We start from the raw sequence: 21422 nt of genomic DNA on the forward strand, positions 1-21422 counted from the left end.
AAAAAAAAAAAAAAAAAAAAAGTGGACCCTCCAGTCCCAACCAAGCCGTCAGCTGACTGCAGCGTCAGGATAAACTCTGCTCGAGAACCACCGAGCTGATCCATTCCCAGATTCCTAACCTCCAAGAACTGTGAAGATGACGAACATTTATTTTTAACTGTCAAGTTTTGGAATAATTTGCTACGCATTAAGAGCTAATAAAATGAGCAAAAACAGAAAACATGCCCACGATAACCCAACAGCTCTGGTCACTGGCTTCTCTGAAAGGCAGTTTGCATGCAGAGCTCTGCTTTCTGTGAACACCTGTCTCATAGCTTCAGTTTGCCTAATTCAGCAGGAAATATGGCAGTCTTTCAGCCATGAGACTCACATACCTTCCGCTGCTCCCGACTATAAAGCCTCCGCCTCAGGATCGAGCAGCTGCTTGGGGCCACAAAAGCACTGGGCTGGTTATACGACCTTGCTGTTGGTTGAGCCATGACAGCACCAAAGGAAAGCCACTCATTTTGAGCAAAAAGGAACGTGATAAAATGCTGAATTTGTTCGAGGGGGGTGGGGGAGTGTTGTTCAGTTTTACAACAACACTCAGAGCCAGTAAAACACACCTACATGTCAACACACTGAGTATTCCAATACTTACGGCAAAAATGATTTCACGTTTTAGGGTCTGAAATCGCCTAGCATTTAATTCTTTCTGCACCATTGCCATGAAATTTTAGGTTTTGATGAGATAAGGTTTCTTGGTAATATGATTATTGTACTAAAGAAAAAGGATAATGATAGTTAACATTTATTGAGCACTTACGAAGCACATTTACTGAGCTGACACACGGTCTCTCATTTTATCCTGCAACAACAGTGAGGTCCAAGGTTTTCTTATCCTCATCTGACATAAGGAAACTAAGTCACTTGCTCAGCTCACACAACTCAGCAGCAGCAAAGCCGTGACTGAGCCCGCACAGTCCGATGCCGGCACCCGTGCCACTGACCACTAGGCTGAACCACCTGCATTGGGACACCTGTCACCTGAACTCAAGTAGATGTGAGAACCGAGCAGCCCCAGGGCACGCACACAGGCCTCACTTCCGGCCTGAGACCCTTCCTGGGCCCCATCGTCAACATACCTCAGGCTCACAAGCAACTGTCCACGCAGGTCCACCATCTGGCAGCACGGACAGCACTACTTCCGTGGCCAGGGGCAAGACGAAAGTTCCAACAACTGGCACAGGAACTCTCTGGAACAGGTCAGCCGTTGGGCGGATTCAAAATGTACACATCCAACAGTTCCATTTGCTTACTTCCTGTTCTCTCCTGCTCAACTACGTGCCGTTTCATACATGTTCCTTCTATCTACAGCCTGCAAACCTTCAGGCACCTTCCACTCCTAGCGACCCACGGTTCAAATGGAGACATTTCAGATCATAAAAACTGCTTAATAAATTAATTTTTTCTATACCATTCATGGGCTAAAATTCTCCTCAGATTCATCATGTACTAAAACACACTTACTACAAAATACACTAAACCACTTCTATCCAGAGCCTCATGTCCTTTCAAATACGGCTCTCATTTTGTCCTTTCTGGTGCAGAAGATCATCTACTTTCTAAACGAAGAAATGCGCACTTGCTCACGTTCAGCAATCACCCAGAAACCCAACCTGCAGAGAAGGGAGCAGGGACTCAAGGCTAAGCAGCCTCCTAGCACGATCCCAAAAGGACGGAGAACAACAATCTGTCTGTGACCCAGAACCAGAGTCCTGCAGACTTCAGCCTCTATCGTAAGCACAAACAGTCCTACCACAGAACCCTGGCGTGGCCAGACCGAACGGTGGTCCAGTGGAAAAGACACCAGGGACTGTACTTATCATTGTCACTCAACTGTCTGACATTCTTGAGAGGGCTTTTCTGAGTATGAAGCAAGCAGAGAAATTCTAATGGAAACTAGATATGGGATCATTGCATCAACGTTTGATTACATGTACATAACAATTCCAGCAGTGCCACGCCCACCCCCAGGCAGCGCCAGGGCGGACGGCTGCTGTGAATGCCGGAGCTCCGGACTTCCCTACAGACCGACAAGGCCGTGACTCCCGGGGTTTAAGTTTGTTTGTTTGTTTTTTTCTTTCTAGAGAGAGAGCACACACGAGCAGGTAGAGTAGCACAGGGAGAGAATCTCGAACAGACTCCCCACTGAGCACGGAGCCCAACACAGGGCTTGATCTCACAACCCAGAGATCGTGACTGGAGCCAAAATCAAGAGTCGGCCGCTTAACTGAGCCACCCAGGAGCCCCTCCTGGTCTTATTTCAAAGAAGCTTTAAAAAACCACCCATAAACTGCTTATCTTACCTAAAACAGGAAAAAAACTCGAACTCTAATAATGTCCAGCAAATTGAAATTACTCTCATGTGGTTCATTAGCTCAATGAAATGCCCCATCCAGGCATGTTAAAGCCATGAACACGAAATCCAAGTGCTTCAGAGAAGCAGACGAAGAAACGACAGGCTATAGATTTTAAGTGCAGCACATAAAAATGTTTGCTTGTGAACAAATTAAGGAAAATCCACATTTTCATGAGACCTGAGATTTTTAGTTTCCTTTAACAAGATACAAACTAAATCACAGGAAAGGAAATAATATGGCTCTCTAGTAAGAACAGGCTGAACTGTATTCTTCGTTAGGAAGGTGCGGATGGAAACCGTTTCGCCACGGCCACTTTTCGCCTGTGATGTTACCAGGGACCCAGAAGCGGGGCCCGACCCTGCGGGCATGGCTGGGCAGAAGCAGGCCTTCTCACCCACGGCTGCGGGATGCACCTTAGCTCAGCGTCTAAGGTTGGGGGCGGGGGGAGCGGGCAGAGGAGGTGTTGACCTCTACCCACCTCAGAAAACTACTGCACTTTGACTCAGCAATTCTACTTCCAGGAATTTTTCCAATGAACTTAGGAGAAAAAAGTGATGAACGCAAACGTGGCATCGTTACAAACCACATTCTCAGCAGGTGATCCCAAACCACCTCCAACGCCCAGCTGCCGGCACACTGGCCGAACGAACTCCAGGGCAGACGACAAGCGATCACGAGCTATTAGAGGGCAGCCCACAGACACCAGGACAGACCATCTCCACGCTGCCGGGGGGGTGCAGTACATGACCATTTTTCACGAAGGTCGAAGGAAGGGAGGGGAGGGAGGTGAAGGAGCAGCTCTGGAACGGCTGGCACTGCCCGCCTCCAGGGGGACTGCATCGTTTACCCGTGTGTACATTTTGTATTTCGAGCCATATGTATACATATTATTCAATAAGTTAAATTAAACTCTCAAAAGCATAGATTTCCACTGGCTTCTGTTGTTGTTTAGAAGTGCCAGTGAAGGGTACGCTTGGGGTCTGCACTAAGCCCTCCCCACCCCCTGCCCGTGTGTCAGGCCCACGGCTCCCCGTACCTCGCCAGCGCCTGGACCTTCAGGACATGCCGCTCCTCCTGCTCGGCCACCTTCTTTTTCAGGCTGTCGACCTCCTGCCGCAGCGCCGCTGAGTGCTCCATCTCCCCGTCCAGCAGGTTCCGCAAAGACCTGGGCAGAGGGGCCACCTGTTCAGACACCGCTCGCGGAGCCCACCACGCCATACACAAGGATTCGTCTAAGTCCTCCTGCCTTCATTTTCCACGAGGGTCCGTATCAACCCGCATTCCCGTCTATCTCATGTAAGGGGATTCACACGGATACCGACGTCTGCTCAAGAGCCTCAGAGTAAGAAGGAGCACGTGGCCCAGGCTCTGTGCCCCCCCCCGTTAGCCTGTGGGCAGCGTCAGCCACTGGCAAACAAGGAGCTGAGAGACCTCCAGGCAAGCCCCTTTCAAGGCATCCCCCCGCAAGGGGCAGCGCATGAGAGGAGACCATTTTGTCGCAGCCACACTGAAGAAGAGACTGAACCAGGGCAGGGATGCCAGGACAGGCCACCAGGGTCCTGTGAGCAGTAACAGCGGAATATGGACAGAGGCCTCCTCTCCTTTCCCCTTCTACCATCAAAACACACCATCATCCTGTCCTGGCATCTCCAGGTGCCACAAGCAGACAGTGTTTTACAGCCTTATCTGGTCTCATGCTGCAGGGATCCTGCTCAGTATTATGTCTGGGAGTTAACCCTCCAAAATACATTCACTGGTCATCCTCGGTCTTGACAAGCAGACAAGACGGCAGCTCTTCCTCAAGAAGTGAGCCAAACATGGTTCTGACTTCCCGTTCACCTCACTGGACCTCAAATGGCTTTTTCTAGAGAACATTTACTGAGTTTGGGGCACGTACATCCCAAATCCAGTGTACAAGTGCCAGCTGACATCAGGACAGAGGGAGAAGTGTGACTGTGAACTTGGCAGACACCCCCCCCACCCCGCCCCATCACTCACTCAAGTCAGAGGCCCATGTCCCTTTAGAGCTTTGAAAAAACTCCCTTCTTGAGGCCTGGAACCCCAACACAAACATGGTGTGATTTTTTACCCCCGTGGGTTAGGAGAAACTGACAGACAGTGACTACTGTTCTTCCTACGGCTGCTACCAAGACAACAGCTCCAGTGGAGAAAGGACAAAGAATCCTATGTTGTCTACAAGCCCTGCATTTAAAGTTTATTTTAGTTTGAAAATTGTGCTGTCTCAAGATTTCTTTTTTAAAAAAATTATCTCTTGTTTTAGAAATCATGCTTGTTTGCTTTTACATATTTCCATAAAGGATGAGGAAGAAGCTTGTCAAACACGGCCCAAACTAAGCTTTCAAAAGGGGGGGGACACTTAGTTCCTGCTCGGAGTAGAGCAAGAAAGCAACGTGAATGCACATACACAGGCACGTGTGCGCACGTCCCCTAACCCCCAGGGAGGCAGGACAATCGGGCTCACAAAGCCTAGCCTACAACCGCAGGCAAATCCCTCCACCAACTGCCCTAGCCAGTCGGGAAGCTCACATTCAAGGCAGCCAGCTGGGAGCAGCATAGCTAACTACTAACGGGGCGGGGATCTACCATTGTTTTCAACAGGCGACCCGAAACAAATAAAGCCTTCCACCCGCTATCTGCAACTGGGCTGCTTCTGAACAAGCCAAAAAGAAGCCAAATGTCATCTTGCTCTAGGTATCCCTGATTTGAGAAAACTAAGTATTTGAGTGCTTGGAACATAGTAAGATAGGCCCTCAAATGGAAGGTTACTCCAAACGCTGCTTTTGGCGGGGAGAGGGATGGGGGTCAGAGGAAGATAGCTAACAGGTGGGGGGGGGGCCTTTGTGAGGTGGTGAAAACATTCTAGAAGTGGACCCTGGTGATGGCTGCACACGTCTGCCAACACTGAACCGTACCCTTTAAATGGGTCAATTATATAACTTGCGAATTGTTTCTCAAAGTGCCTTTCTAAAAACAGCTGTTTGAGAATATTGGTTTACCAAATTCTTAGTTGGGGTTCTAAGGCAGAGCCGTGACTGGGAGGCTTTCAATCCCTGCCACCGCTCAAGAGGTACACCCCACACCAGACGACATCACTGGTCACAGTCCTGCCAAAGCAAAATTCCTTCCCCTGTGAGACTCTCCGTCCCAGAGGTGGAACGTCCAACAGACTACTCCTAAGCCTGAAAAAATCAGGGTACCTGTTCTCTTCTTCCAGCTCGTCCTTCCTGTTCATCATGGCCACAATGGCTTGACGCAGTTCACCTAACGGAAGAAAGAAAGTCGAGATGAATCGGCAGATCCCGCCTGAGTCATCGTCCCCTCACCAAGCTGGATTATGTGCTATTTAGGGCAAGCTGTCTAGACAAGTTCCCTTTTCCCTTTCAAAATTAACTCCAGGGCAGTCTCCAAGACCCCACGGGCGCGGCTCATCACTTACTAGCCACACGAAACAGGAGGGCCGGGCAGAGTGAGGAGCGTGGAGGGCTTTCCTCAGGCAGCACACTCCACTGCTATGGAAAACACACAGCCTTGCGGCTTCTACACACTTTTCCAAGCCCCCACTACTGGACAACATCTGCTTCGAACAATGATCTGTTCCCAGTTACCGCTGTTTATCAACAGATGAGAGAGCCGATCAAGTGGCATTTAGCTCCAGGTAGACATAGAAATACTTACCCAAGTTTCCTAAGAGATGTGGTTTTCCTACACGGACTTCTATCGTTCACATATGGGGTGGGGCCTCTCCAATGCACAGTCCCTTGTTGCTTATCGGAGCTACTCTTCAACTCAGGAAAGCATTCAGTGATAGGAAGGCACGTTTCTCAATAGGCATCCAACTTCCCTATCTGCATCAAACTTAACTGTTTTCACACTGCATCCACCTATTCAAGACACCTACCATACCACGCAGATCTCGAGACCGGTTTTGCTCCCCACCCTACCTCCCAACAAACCCTGTGAAATTCTGTTTCCATCTCAGGATTGGCTGCTAGAAAGCTCACAGCCAAAATGACCCGCCTGTGAGTGCACGGAGCCATGTGGCAACCATGAAACACCGTTTTACGGGCGTGCAAACGAGCTCAAGGAGATTAAATGCCAACAGCGCTAGAATCTGAATCTAAATCTCCCAATTCTCACCTCTGCATTGGACCCCAGGAAACAGTAACGTCTACCAGTCGCATGCAGAGATGGAGGAATTTGGATTTCACGGACACCTCACAAGGACATTCATCCATCTTACAGAGGAAGAGCACATCCGGACAGGTGAAGTCACACAACCGCACACCTTTCATGTCAGAGCCAAGATCAGAACTGAGTTCTCAGACTCCTGGGTGACGCTGCCATGAAGACCCATGGCCCTGGAAGAAGGCAGGAGGGCCAGGGCGGAGACCTAACTCACACGTGCGCTAAGTCCAAAAACAAAGGGTATCCAGGTAACGAGGCCACAACCAGAACCGCAGGGGCACAGGTCCTGGCACATTGTTCTAAGACCAGAGTCACAAAGGATCCTTGCAATCTTTCCCAACATTTGAAAATTTAGTAGGGAAAAAAAAAAAAAAAAAAGGAAAAGGAAAGGAAAAGCATTTCCACAAAAGATGCTGAAAAGGTAAGAGCAAGGGTGGGGGCAGGGCCAAGGAGGAAGGAAGTTGTTAGGTAGAGTTCGCAGGCCTTACAAGCCAACGGGGCCCAAGCCGGCCCGCAGCCCCTGGGAGACAGGAACCAGCACGTGAAGCAGACACAGCCGCAGAGCGTGTGCCTGCCTCAGCCAAGCTCTGCGGACACCTACTGAGCACCTCCTGAGTACAAGGTACCTTCCCAAGAAGGGAGCCAGGCTCCCAACTTAAGGAAGGTCTTTAAAGGACTATTTCTTAAGAGCACAATACACGTTCACATAGGCCTATTATGAAACAGGGTCTATGGGACTCTGCTTCTGAACTTGACCAGTTAAACAGGGTCCTGGCTCTCAGGCTCAAACCAGTGTCTCTGCTTCTATGAGCCTTTCCCTCGGATCCAAGAGGCAAAAACAGCACCCACCTTCGCAACTCCCTGGGGAGCCAGAAGGTTCAGAGGAGCAAGGGGATGGGAGGGCACTGTGGTAAGGCACTGCCTCTTACACCCTGCAGCCAATAACTTACAAAACTCAGCATGTAAAACTTTAACTGAAAAATGCGGGGGGAGAAAAGAAAGCCACACGCAAACAACCCAGTCATTTGTTCCAGGACACCACAGCCATGGGGGGGGTGGGCAGACAGGATAAGATCTAGGTGGCCTTTCTCTTCAAGAAGCCCAGCACAGGGGCGCCTGGGTGGCTCACAAGGTTAAGTGTCTGCCTTCGGCTCAGGTCATGATTCCGGGGTCCTGGGACCAAGACCCATACTGGGCTCCCAGCTCAACAGGGAGACTGCTTTTCCCCTTGCTTGTGCTTTCTGTCTCTCTTTCTCTCTCAAATGAATAAATAAAATCTTTTAAAAAGGAGAAGCCCAGCACCAGTAGCCAGCAGTCATGGACTGTGGACACAAACCCAGAAATTGCTCCTGTCCTCCAAGGACTGCTTGCATCCCGAGTTTTCCTACAAAGCTACCTTCCCACTGGGGTTCTCTACTGGTCCAAACTTCTTACAGGGATGGAAGAAAAGGTATGCGTTTGCAGTGAGTTGCCAGGATGCTGGATGAGGTGAAACTTTCTTCTTCAACTATTTTTTAAAGCAGTTTTGAAGGTACAGGTTTCCGTGCACCCCCTGCCCCCCACACAGGCACAGCCTCCCCCACCATTGCCATCCCCACCACAGCAGGACATTTGTCGGGACTGAGGAGCCTACACTGATGCCCTGGAACCACCCAAAGTTCACATCAGGGTTTGCTCTTGGCATTGTACAGTCTAGGAGTTTGGAACATTGTACTGACCTGTGTCCACTATTACAATATCACACAACATAGTCCTGCTGCCCACCCATGTCCCCTGTGCACCACCTGTTTATCCTCCCTCCCCCGACCCCTAGTGCGATCTCCTGGGAATCGGAGAAACCACACTCCATCCGCGAGCCTTCTGTGCGGGGGCAGCAGCACACCCGCGTGTCTACTTCACATCCATGAACCACCCGCCCTGGATCTAAGCAGCAGGACAGCTCTACAGGGCGCCCCCACCGCCACAGCGCTCAGCACGGGGTGCCCTGGACTGCTCAGTCCCCCCCACCCCCTCTCTGCCAAGCTTCTGCAGGAGGGAGCACGTCACCACCCACACACACGAGCCTTATGACACGTTTGTGTCATGCCCCCTCCTGGGGTCACCAGGCATCGCCAGCCCCTTTGCCTGGCCTCAACTGCAGAGACAGCAGCCTCTTACCAGAGGCCTTCCTGAGAGACTCTCCGGAATGTTTTTAACTGCACTATTTTGACGCTATCCACATGTTGTTGGAACCTGTCTTTTCTCATGCTCACGCCCAACTTCCAGTCTGATAAAACCCTACTCCTTTATTCAGGCCCAGATGAAAAGGCATGTCATCCAGGAAGCCCTCCGTGATTTCCCCACCCCTCAACAAGTTGCAGAATGTACAATAATTAACCACCTGTCTCTTACAATTGGCTTACAACTCCTTAAAGATGCACAACAGGTTATGCACGTTGGGTCCCCAGAAGTCCAGCACGTTGGGTGCTTGGTCAAGTTTCACGGACAATGACAATTCACACCCAACTGCAATACCATGGAAACGAACAACAGTAACAGCTGCCATGTGATGCCCATTTTTTATGTGCAAACTACCAGCACCTGACAAGTCTTGTTTCAATTTTCACAACCACATCATGAGGACTCTCCATACAGAGCAGAAACCCACACTGGGAAAAGGCCATAAGGTCTGAAGTCTCCTTCCACACCCTAAGGCCAACGAGCGTGGAAAAGGCGTTTGGCAGGACCAAGAGCTGGAGAGATGTCGCTTTAGTGGGAGCTGGGAGGGGCAAGGGGGTCAGGTGCGGGTTCCAGCAGCTTCCACTCTGATGACAGAGGCAGGATCCGCGAAGAGCTGCTATCAACAGGCTCCTGGGCTGGGCAGATCTGACTTCAAACCCCAGCTCAGCCACTTATTGCCTGGTAACCTCAAGCGGGCTTCCACCTTTGCCAAAATACAAAGCGGTGATAATGCCACATCCCTTGCAGAATGATTCACGAGTCAACTGGAGTTCCCAGCCTGGAGACACACTGCCGCAAACGCAGAGTAGTTGTTCTGCGTCCTGATTTTTAAAACACAGGACCTGGGTTCAAATTCTGACTCTGCAGCTCGGTGACTCTGGGCAAGTTACCCACCCTCTCTGAGCATCAACTCCCTTCTCTACAAAATGGGATCTCAAGAGTCCTTAGTTCAAACAAGCGTCGTAGGGATTCAATATGTAATGTGTAATATGTAAATGAGGTGCTTAGAAAACGCCCAGCACATAATAAACACTCCACATGTTACCTATCCCTGTAGTTAGTGGCCTCCCCTTCAACAGCAGGGGACAGCAAGATGGGGACGAGGTAGCGCTGACTACCCAAGTAGAAGTCGGCTCAGTCAAGCACGTTTTCAGGAGTTAGGAGATTTTATGAAGTTCCTGTGTACCTCAACTTTGGGAAATAACTTTTTTAAAATGGCCTAAGCCCTAGAGCAGCAGACCAGATAATAGAATTTTCTGAAGTGTCCAACAAGATCACCATGGGCAAAGTGGGAAATCAGACCCAGAGAATGACGTGTCACTTGAAGGAGACGGAATGTCTGTGTTCTGGGGGCACGGCATGAAGGGGTCCCAGGTACTGCCCCTGAGACTTTGCAGCTCAAAACTGCATATTCCATGGGGGAAAGACAACCTGGAGGAAGCAGCAGTCCCCAGAAAGTCCCAGAAAACACGAATGCTCTTCCGGCCAAGAGCCACAGCAGCTGGAATGAGAGAGCTCGGCTACAGGCTCATCTTGAGGGCACCCCGACCACACTACCCAGGAGCCACCCATGAAACACAGTGTGACGACCAAGGCTGAGCTCACCATCCCCTGACATGGGGAAACAGAAGGAAAAATAAGGCTGTCAGATCCCCCCGGCCTTCCCCACACCACCATCACAGCACATTCAAGGTCACCAAGAAAAAGGGAAAAGTCCAGCTATGCACGAACACTCAGGACAGCGTTTCATACGCATTCACCTTGCTGACTTCTCGGGCAGCAAAGCCAGTGGGTAACACTGGGGTTGGTTTTCACAGATCACATAAATAGGGTATTTCTCCAAGCACCAGTGACACACGCCGGCAGAAGCACTCCCTAACTTGTAATTTTCTCTCCTCTCCCCGGCACCGCACATCCCATTACTGGTTTAGTCTCTATCATTGTGGTTTTCTTCCTCTTTATTACCTGCCACAACACACGTTTCAAGTGGCAAAGGAGCTGCCTCTCTGTGCTGCGGCCTCCACACACCCCAGGCTGAAGGCAGAGGACCATCCACCTCGAAATCAGTTCCTTGGCTTCAGAGAAACGACAAGCAAATCCGGCCAAGTACACAGAAGAATGTTCACTTTAACCATAAGAAATTGATCTGGGATAAAGAGCAGCATTTCGAATCACAGTGGAAAGGATGAATTCGTCCATAAATGTTGCCATTTTGGGACCCAGAAACAAGACTTACATCCCTGCTTCTGTCATGGACCCAAACAAATTTCAAATGAAATTATTTAAATGTGAAGTGCAACCATAAAACACTAGAAATATGTGAACAAACATTAACGCCATCTTGCAGCAGAGGCCTTAACATGAAAACAAACAGGTCCATGAACGAAATTATATTTTGTTTGTTTTCAACTTCTGCCCATAGAGGGCCCATCTAACAAAAAACTGATCCACTATGGAAACTTGACCCTGTTCAGGGAAGCCAACACAGTAGTTGAGGGAAAACAAGAAAAAAAAAAAAAAAAAAAAAAAAAAAAAACACAGGTTTCCCTCATCAAATCCCAGACCCCTCAAGTCTCCCTTCTGGGACCCCGGGCAGGAGGGGAACGCTGCCTCAGACCCCACAAATCCCTCCCCACCTCTTCAGAGATCTCCTCGGCTTTGCCGCTGGTCCCTCCAGCTGTCCCTATTCAGCCTCCTGCCCTTGATCTTCTCTGTCTGCCTTCAGTGGTTCCCCAGGGGCGGCTACATCTACACCCAGGGCTCAACCACCGCCTGTGCCCCATGGATGCCCGAAGCTCCAGCCCACATGCACCTCAGCCCCTGGGTGCTTCACACCCTGCCTGTCTCCTGCACGCCTCCATGCTTCGTCTGCCATAGAGCAGACCCACTCCCCTTCTCTCATGCCTCTGGGTGTTGGCACAGGCTGTCCTGAGGGACTCAGAGCCTCCTTCAGGTTTCGGCCAGGGATCACCTCTTCTGTGAGGCCCTCCCCCACTGGCAGGGGCAGTCAAGGAGCCAGGAGGCCGGCCCAGTCTTACTGGTGACCCTCCTCAGGACTCTGCCCTATAAGCCTCCAGCTGCAGCCAGGGAGACATTTGGTGGCTGGTTGCCTCAAACTGAGCCAATCAGAGGGAATTCTCCAGAAGTTTGGGATGGGCCAGTCTCTCACTAGATATAAAGGATGGCTGGGGGGGGGGGGATGTTGAAGCAAATGCATCTGGCCAAGAACAAACGGTTCTAAGTTGCTCCACCAAGATCCATGTGCTGAAAGCTGAGCGGAGGAGAGCTGGCCAGGCCGGGGACAAAGGAGCTAACAGACACAGGGGCAGAAGTCCGCCAGAGAGAGGAGCCAGTAAAACCCCTCCAGGCAAACCCAGTGCAGAGAAAATGCGGACTTTTGCAAAGGGGCTGGTGTCTGAAGTGTCAAACATGAGAACCCTGCTGCCTGACACTGGGGCAAAGCCACAGAGAACCCCAAGCTCTAAGAAGAAGCCCTATTGCCTTGGTGAACTTACCAATGGCTGACTTGGTCTTTAAGTGCACGAATGTAGTAGCCAAGACCACGGAGAGTGACTTGCAGAGACCACATAGCCACAGGAATAACACGGGCGTGGATGAATGGCCGACCCAGCTCCTGCCTGACTCTGCCCCCTCCCAGCACCCAGGGCCTTAAGAGCCCCTACTATCCCGCCCTCGTGTCTCAAACCTCAGCCATCCCAAGTCCTCACAGCCAATCAAGCCACCAAAACCCCCCTTTCCCTAAGGCCCCATCATACCTTATCGATACCACCATGAAAGCACCAAAGCCCCCACACAGCCCAGAACAGGGAAGGGTGGCCAGAGGTAGGGGGCCCCTACCTGCCCTAGCCTCTGTCCACAGTACACCCAAGACCTTAAGAATGAGTGAAGGGTAGGATGAATTAATGAGCAACTGATCCCCACTGCTAAAGTCTGCTCATCTCCAGGAACTGAGAGTGGAATGGGCAGGCAGAAACATCAACTGTGCTTAATAATAAGTTCAGTGCCTCCCCAGAAAACACTAACCACTGCATTCACAGCTGTAATTTCCTGCCCCAGGGACGGGGATTCAGGCTCAAACAAGATTTTTCCAATGGGTCTTGGGAATGGAAGGGAGGGTACAGATTCTTCTATCACCACCAGGACCCAAAACTGGACCCTTCTCCTCTTCCCCGGCACATGAATCCACCCACGGGAACCCCAGACTTCAAACAGATAGGCAGAGCAGGGACCAATATGGATGCAGACACACACTACAGAGAACACCCTTCACACAGGGATGATGGGGGTCAGAGGCTGCTATGTGTAGTACCGGGGCAGGCACCGCGGCGGGAGGGGGCGCGCCTGCCCATGCTCAGCCACCGAAGGGAGGGATGATCTTAAGATTAACTGTGAAAGAGGAGTTAAAGATCATTTTAAGGGGGAGAAAACTCACAGCCTAGGATAACTAGACGCAGACAATCGGGACGTACGGGTGCACGCGCGCTCTCACATATACATAGATCTATATAATAGCGCTTTGCCTATATATAGCAACGCCTCCCAAAGACCTCAAAGAGCCTTTACAAATGCTCCCCTGGGGCCCATACTCAGTTATATTTAAAGAGAGAGCTCACGAGGGCACAGGCACAGAAATAAATAATATGCTTCTACGGCTATATACTTAACCTACACCGTCATTTTTCAAACTTAACTTACTGCTTTTTATATCTTTTTCTGCCTACCCACTCCCGCTCATCTCCAGGAGAAAGGATAAACTATATCGAGCTCCTCTAACTTCCATAATCCATCCGGCCCTTGTTGCCTTTTGTTCTGTTTCCGGCCTCCCCCTCTCCCCTGCCAACCCAGGGTTTCTACTTTGTAATTCGTTAAGATGGGGGGGGGGCGGGGGGTGTCAGTGTCCCCAGACACATTGCCAGTGCTACGAGGACCAGCAGCGACCCTGCAGCATTTCCTGTGTGCCCAGCCGGGAAAGAGCACGGTCTATCCACAGTCCCCGTGAATTTTCGCCACCTCTAGAGAAACAAGGCCTATTATACCAATTCTATGAATGGGGAAACGAAGGCCCAAAAAAAAAAAAAAAAAAAAAAAAAAAAAAAGACACCTGCCGCAGGCCACAGAGCCGGAAGTCAATCAGACAAGGCCCGATCCTGGTCAGCCTTCCTGAGAAACCTGTCCCCAACCTGCACCGGCAGCACCAGGCTGAGCTGGCCCCCGAGAGGGGGCACACTCAAGCCTCAAGCCCCCAGCATATGGCCTCCACTCCCCCAACCTCTGCCTACAAAAAAAAAGAAAAAGAAAAGAAAAAACAGGTGGGGGTGTGTGGAGATTTTAAAGATTTTATTTGGTTATTTGACAGAGAGAGAGAGACAGCCAGCAAGAGAGGGAACACAAGCAGGGGGAGCAGGAAAGGAAGCAGGCTTCCTGCCAAGCAGGGAGTCCGATGCGGGGCTCGATCCCAGGACCCTGGGAACTCGCCCTGAGCCGAAGGCAGACGCTTAACGACTGAGCCACCCAAGAGCCCCTCCACCCCCCACCCTTAACACTGTTTCTACATAATCTAGAAAAAAGAAAAGGTTTGAGGAACCCGTAGGAACAAAATGAGAAATACAATCACAAGGGAAAGAAAAATACCTTACAACAATGATCAAGTTCTGTATCTTTATCACCTTCTCCATGTGAAATGTGAGGCTGGGGGCTGGGGGCGGGGGTCTCATTTGTGCACGCACGTGCGTACACACACACACACACACACACACACACTCATGCACAGTCTATTTACAGTGACTTTAATACAAACTTTAAGACAAGCGTCCCCAAAGCAAACGCAGACTGGGCCCCCAAGTAACGGCAGTGAACACAGTGAAGTCCTCACAGGGGTGTGGGGCCAGCTGCAAGAAGGGAGAACACGGCCCACAAAGGCAGCAGCCCCGGCCTCCAGACCACCGTCCCAGGCTACCACCCAGTTCTGATTTGTCAAGAGAAGCCGGCAACCACATTTTTACGTACATCTGATTTGAAACGCAGTTGACAAGGTTCTCCTCAAGCAGGCCCAACACACCGCAGCTACGGGTCCCCCCACTCTGAGGCCCCCACCCCGAAGCTGGAGCTCCTGATCGCCATCAGCTTGCAAAGAGCGGAAGTAGGGCACGCCAGTAGAGCCATATGGTTAAAATTTTAAAAATAAAATAAAAAAGGTCTCCTAGAGAATGTCAGAAGTATGGAGTTGGAAGGGGGCAGAAGCAGAGACCGAGCACCCGAGGAAACTCCCCAGGAACCTCAAAATGATGGACTTGGGAACCAGCAAGGGTCCCGGTGCCCCCCACCCTGCTCCACTCAGCAATCCCGTGAGAAGACAGCACCGGAGCACACACCAACGGTCACATTAGGAGCAACTCGGTGGATGGGGAGGGAAGGGTGTCTTAAGAAAAAACAAGGGGAAAGGTAGGAACTCATTAAGTCAAGAACAGTCTGTACGTTTATTCTCCAAAGTTAAAAAAGAAAAAGGCATCAGCACAGCATTTAGCTTTCAAGAGGTATGCTGCCTTAAGAACTAACAACGGTTTTAAAGGTTGCTTCAAGGAGAAGAAATAGAACCGAGGGACGTATCTGGCAAGAAAGAAGACTGGAGGGGTGGGCATAGTCATGGCTTTTTTTTTTTTTTTTTTTTTAATCAAGTACTCAGGTCAAACTCCCATAACACGAAACCAATATTAAAGTGACCCGTTCATCTGCGCCCAGCACACACAGTGTCGCACAGCCAGCACCCTCCTCACCCTGTGAGACCCTTCCGCCCCTCCAAAGTAAAACCCCGCACCCGAGCAGTGGTTACCCCCACACTGCCCCCTCCCCCAGGCAACCGCTCAGCTGCTTTCTGGCTCTAGGCAATTTCCTCTCCCAGACAGTCCCCACGTCCAATCCTCCAACAGGTGACCTTCTGGTCCTGGTTTGTTTTGCCTGGGAGGTTTCCGAGGTCCACCCACATCGGAGCATGTATCGGCCCCCCTTCCTTTTCAGGGCCGCACGACCTTCCGTGGTAGGGATAAAGCACATATGGTTCACCGGCTCGTCCTGTGATGGAGATGGGGGCTGCTTCTACCCTAGGAGACGGTCACAGAGTTGCATCAACGTTCATGTACACGTATCCATTAGAGTCTCCACTGTCAACTCTTCGGGGTAGACACCTGGGGGTGGAACTGTGGGGTCACAGGGTAATTCCACTGCACTTGTTGGAGAACTGCCACCCATTTTCCTACAGTGAGGCTGTGGAGTGGTTTACACTCACCGCATCTCACAGAAGAGTTCACATGTGTGTGGTCGACAGCCAGGCCCTTGCCACCCAGCATGGTCAATTCTTATTATTTCTTTCATCATTATTCACGGCCCAAAGATTTTAGAACAGGAAATCGCTACAAAATCCAGTTCAAAAATAGAGCCCGGAGAAGGAGACAGGCAGTGGAGACGGAAGGCGCAGCAGCTGCTCACCTAAGCGGGATCGACTGCAGGGGGCGGCAGGCGCTTCTTGTCACCGTTGCACATGGAGCCTGTGCTCCCGTCTGCTGCACAGGCAGCAGTACTCACGGGCTGGAGTATCTTATCAAGGAAGGCCCAGGGAGAAACACACAGTAGAAACCAGTCCAGTGCCCGGCGTTAAGGTGAAGAGTAGAACGCAGGTCTTAATTAGATGGTGCAGGATAGATGCGAAGCTAGGCAAGGCAGGGCCTACCTGCTCTTCACTGCCCCACAGCTAGATTAGTAGGCGTCCATAAGGAGACGGTACGTTCCGCCAAGGTGCTCGCACCGGCATTGAGAACATGGGCCATCCTACTGCTACGCCAGTGGGATTCCACTTACTTACCCACCCACCCTGTGCTGTGCAGTTGAGCCCAGCAAGAACTCATCTGAGGCTCTTTGGACAGAGCAAGTCCTCTCCCGCTGGACCCCACCCCTGCCTGAGGTTTTACTGGCCTGACTCCTGAAGCCACACAGGTCTGCAAGCCCTGGGTAAACGGAGAAACCACGCTCTTCCTCTGCGGTGGTGGAGAACACAGTACCTACCATAGAAAGAGATCTGACCACCAGGAACACAACGCTGGTCGCACGGCACCCTCCCCACTACAGAGACACCGCTGCCAGAATTCTCTGCTCCCACAAGGTCACAAACATGTAGAAATCAGAAGTAGACCCGCCCTGGAAAATGGTCTCTTGGGAGTGACCCAGATCCAGTCAATATCCATGACATTCACATGCCACCTTAAGTCAAGAGACAAGAGGACACCCCCACCCTGTTCTGTCCAGCGCAGCTTTTTTTATGGGTCCAAGAGCTTTGCCCTGGCCCTAAATCTTGGGTGTGGACAGAGAATAAAGTCTCTGCTGAGAGAGGCGGCTTCCTGGCTTCAGCCCCTGGTAAAAGCAAAGCCTCCCTCCCCAGACCTCACTCTGCAGGGCCTGGACCTAGCAGAGCCTAGCAGGGCAAGGGAGCACCCACACGGTCAGAGAAGATGGCCTCGGCCACGCTAGGACAGAGCAGATGACAGCAGGTATGAGGAGGGTAATGGTCACCAGCCTGGCTAGGCTGCACGCTGGAACCACCTAGGAAGATATTAAAAACCAACAAAAAACACACATGCGCACACGCACACAGAGCAATGCTCCGACTGCACCACAGGACCAGCCAGCCCAGCATCTGCAGGGCCGGGATCCAGGCATCAGTGTCCGTGTGAAGCTCCTCAGCTCACCGTGCAGCCAAGGCTGGGCAGCAGGAGATCCCCAGTTGACGATGCCTCAGCACAGCGGCAAGGGCACATGCCAAACCTTCTAAAACTCCCACTGGGGGCCAGCCACTGTCCAGAGAACTCAGCAGACATTACCTCAGTTGAGCTCCCCAACAAGCCCCTAAGTGGTTACCGTTCCTATTTTTCAGGTGAGCCAACAAAGGCTCAGAAGTTAAATAACCTGCTCGAGGTCACACAGTTAGGAAACTAGCAAGCCTGGTAGGCTGGGAGCCTGTGTTCCCATCTCAATCACTAGGCTGCAGAGCCAGATGGGGAGGGCTTGGTCCTTTGTCCTGCAAGATCACCACGGTTTCTCTGGGGGAAGACTGTGGGAGCTTTCCCCCTTGGAGGAAAGGTGACAGATACATGCACCCCAACACTCACACAAGCCCTATTAACCACTCCAGCTTGCTCTCAGATGTTCATGTTGGGGCTAGAACATTAAAGGGGACACAGCACCCCCAGAGGCAGCTTGGAGTTTCAGAGTGACTGGGAGCAAGCCAAAAAAACAACAGCAGACACAGAGGAGACAGGGCCCCAGCTTCTAGCCTTCTCCTGCACGTGGCAATTTTTCATCTGCTAACCTTGCAGGGAAGGTCAAGGCTTGGCCATATTCAAGGAATCAATGAGTCCCTTAGTTCATGGGGTTGATGGGGTCATCCCCCATTTTACAGGTAGAAAAACCAAGCATGGCTCTGCCAGTAATAGCGGCTAGCAAAATGCATGCCTCCTCATACCAGACATTGGGTGAAACGCTGCAGAAATGGTCTCACTAAGCCGTCTGAACAGTCTCCTGAAGTAGGTTCTAGAATCAAACCCATTTTATCAATAAGGAAACAGACACAGACCAGAACCCAGGCCACCTGACAAGGAGACCCACAACCACAACTACTATGTGACACCTACGGTCTCCCCAACTCCACGGTGGATCTCCAAAAGAGGCAGGGCTCCATACCAACTATACGATACATCTACACACACACACACCCTCCAGAAAAGGTCAACATTCCTGATTTTCAGACGCAAAACCTCAGAAGCTTCTAGGCAAAGTGGGCTGGGCCAGAGGTTGGGGACACGCTTTGCCCACCTCTTTCCCATTACTCCTCTAGCAAGAGGAAGAGGGAGGCCTGACCACCTGCTCCCGGGCTTCCAGTGCCATCTAAATGCAAGGGTGCCACCGGGGAGAAGGAGAGAAGGAGAGAAGGAACACTCCCTTACACTTGACTGAAGCTGGTTCCTAGCACCTGCGACCAAAGGAGTCCCCACAGCTGCAATCTGGGACCTACAGTGAGTTGGCACTGGAGTCAAAGTGGCCAGCAAGCCGGGAGACACAAGGGATGACAGAAGGATGTAAGCAAAGATGGGAGATAGGACAAGGAACACATAAGGATTCCAGGTCCTTGGCTGGTTCAGCTTAAGGGCAAGGTGTTTTAGGCGTTTCATGGCCACTCAGCGTCTATGAAACGAGCTGTTTGGACAAGCTGGTCCTCTAGAAGCCTCCTAGCTCTGCGAGGGTGGGATTCTTCAGGAACAGCAGAGGGGCCTTTCTAGTTTCTGCCTCCTACCAGCAGACAGAGCATTGGGCAACCCCGTCATCTGCTCCTCTCTGCCGGCTAGCTGCGTTTGGCTGGACCGCCCCATGCAAACAGCATCCACGGGCCCTGGACCAGTCTGCAGCACCCGGTCTGCCATGGCCCCGAGGGCGGCCACACCAACATCTGCTGCAATTGGCCTCACGCACAGCAGAGTGGCAGGGTTAACTGACGGCAAGGAAGATTAATTGCATGTGAAATTCCCATAAATAATTAAGACATCAGCTGCACAGCTTCTTTCCGCCCTCAGGCTGTGATATCCCATGTATGGCCAATTCTCAGATCCACACACATAATCTGCAATTAATTAGAAGCACACAGCTACAGAGGACATAGGCCAATCTCACACCAGACGGAGTCCAGCGGCTCTCTGCTGTCCTGCTCTGCACTTTGACACTTTGAGGTCTGGTCCACAGAACACGAGCTCCGAGTCGCCAGGTCCCAGCTGCACCACTTACTTCCTGTGCAGCTGTATTTCACCCACCCAGACTCAGTTTCCCCACCTCTGAAGGGAGGTGCTTGACGGGAGAGCAGACCGGAGGCGCTCTGTGAATGCAGGATGGGAGACTCCTGGCTGGCTAAGCAGCTGCCCCAAGCCGCCTCCTCAGCCACGGACAGCAGGGAAGGGAAGCACAGCCATGCTCCCAAGTCTTACAGTTACGGCAAGGAAGGCCCAAAAAGGTAGAGGGACAAGAGACGCTCAGAACACAGGAGGCCAACGAGCAATGGCTATCGTTAGACCCTCCCCCTCCCCGACACTGCACACACCACATTGTCCGGAGTACCACGTCTTTCCAGGGCTGCTGCTGCCACGAAGCGGCCCTCCCAAGGCTCTGAAGACGCCTGAGAAGGGGCGATCTCTAACAGCAGGCAGAATACAGGAAGGGAGTCACAGATCAAGCTGCCCCCTCCCTGCCCCGGGGCAGGTAACAGAGACACCAACGAGCTAAGAGCAGGAGGACTTGCAGGCCCAGCTAGACCGGAAGAAGAGCACAGGTGGACACTGAACAATCAGAGGCCTCGAACATTCGTGCATTGAGCGCTCTCGCACTCCTGGTTCCCCTTTACACCCTCTCCAGCATGAAGCCTTGTGGACTCCACAATATGAAGCCAATTCCTCACCTTGGGGCAGCCTGAGGACCCCCCCCCCCGCCGCCCCGCTCAAGGGGGAGCTCTGTATGAGTGGAAATCAAGCCTATCCTCCCTGAATGTCCAGCCTCGCACAGCGCCTGACAGCCTTCCCTGCAGCTGGAGGGGACCATGCAGCTCAGTCCCGGTCACCAAGACAGAAAGGCAAGTCTACAGGGCGGGGAGGGGGGTGGGGGGAGGTGCTTTTATTTTCCAAGAAATAGGGGCTACCCTTACTCCCTTGCTTCCTGCTTGAAACTGGGTCCGGTATCCAGAACAGAAGCAACCGGCTTGCAAACACAGGGCAACAGTAGCATGAAAATGAACAGCTAAAGAAGTTTGGGGCAGCTTCCGTGTCCTGGCTGTTATAAATAATGCTGCAATCAACAGAGGGGTGCGTGTATTTTTTTCCCCAATTAAGGTCTTTATTTTCTCTGCATAAATACCCAGTAGTGGAATTAGATCACGTGGTATTTAATTTTTTGAGGAACCTCCATACCATTTTCCCCAGTGCTGCACCAATTTGCATGTTGAATTTAAGAAATAAAAGAGAAAGACGAAAACAGACTCTCGGATACAGAGAACTGGTGGGGCAGGGGAAAAACAGATAAAGGGGATTGGAAGTACAATCATCACAAGGAGCACTGAGAAATGGGTGAATATTATACACCTGAAACTAATAAAACACTATTACACTTACATGACAGTAAGTAAAGAAGTTGGGGCGGAAAGAACTGAGAGCCTGAACCATGCCAGCAACCACCGACCTCCCGACCGTCTGTTCTAAAAAGGAAATAAGCTTGCTTACAGAGGTGAGAGGGGCACTGAGAACCCACCTCCCCACACTCCCACCTGCGGGCCCACCTGGAGCTCTGCAAGGACACAAGCCGTCTCAGCCTCTGTAGTTCTCTCTGGGATCAGCCCCACCCGGAGCCCAAGTCCTGCTCAGAACCGAGTTAGTGGTGCTCTCGGGGCCTTCCAGTCGCTGGATGGGACAACGGGGATCGCACTACTTAGGCCACAGGTTGGCCGTGGGGACTAAGGGAGATGAAATACTTGGTAGGATGGGAATATTATTCATA

General features: G+C 51.5%; 1 protein-coding gene across 2 annotated transcripts in view; it reads right to left on the reverse strand.

Moving 5' to 3' along the window:
- SNX29 (sorting nexin 29) overlaps positions 1-21422 on the reverse strand; it is a 511108-nt gene that overhangs the window by 387323 nt on the left and 102363 nt on the right. For both annotated transcript variants that reach the window (XM_040635311.1, XM_040635312.1), the window contains exons 12-13: positions 5621-5684; positions 3439-3567 (exon numbers count right to left, since the gene is read on the reverse strand). In XM_040635311.1, the coding sequence (XP_040491245.1) occupies positions 3439-3567; positions 5621-5684 (193 nt within the window). The remainder of the gene's footprint in view (positions 1-3438; positions 3568-5620; positions 5685-21422) is intronic.

The sequence above is a fragment of the Ursus maritimus genome, unplaced genomic scaffold (assembly GCF_017311325.1).
Source record: "Ursus maritimus isolate PB19 unplaced genomic scaffold, ASM1731132v1 scaffold_2, whole genome shotgun sequence".
NCBI lineage: Eukaryota > Metazoa > Chordata > Mammalia > Carnivora > Ursidae > Ursus > Ursus maritimus.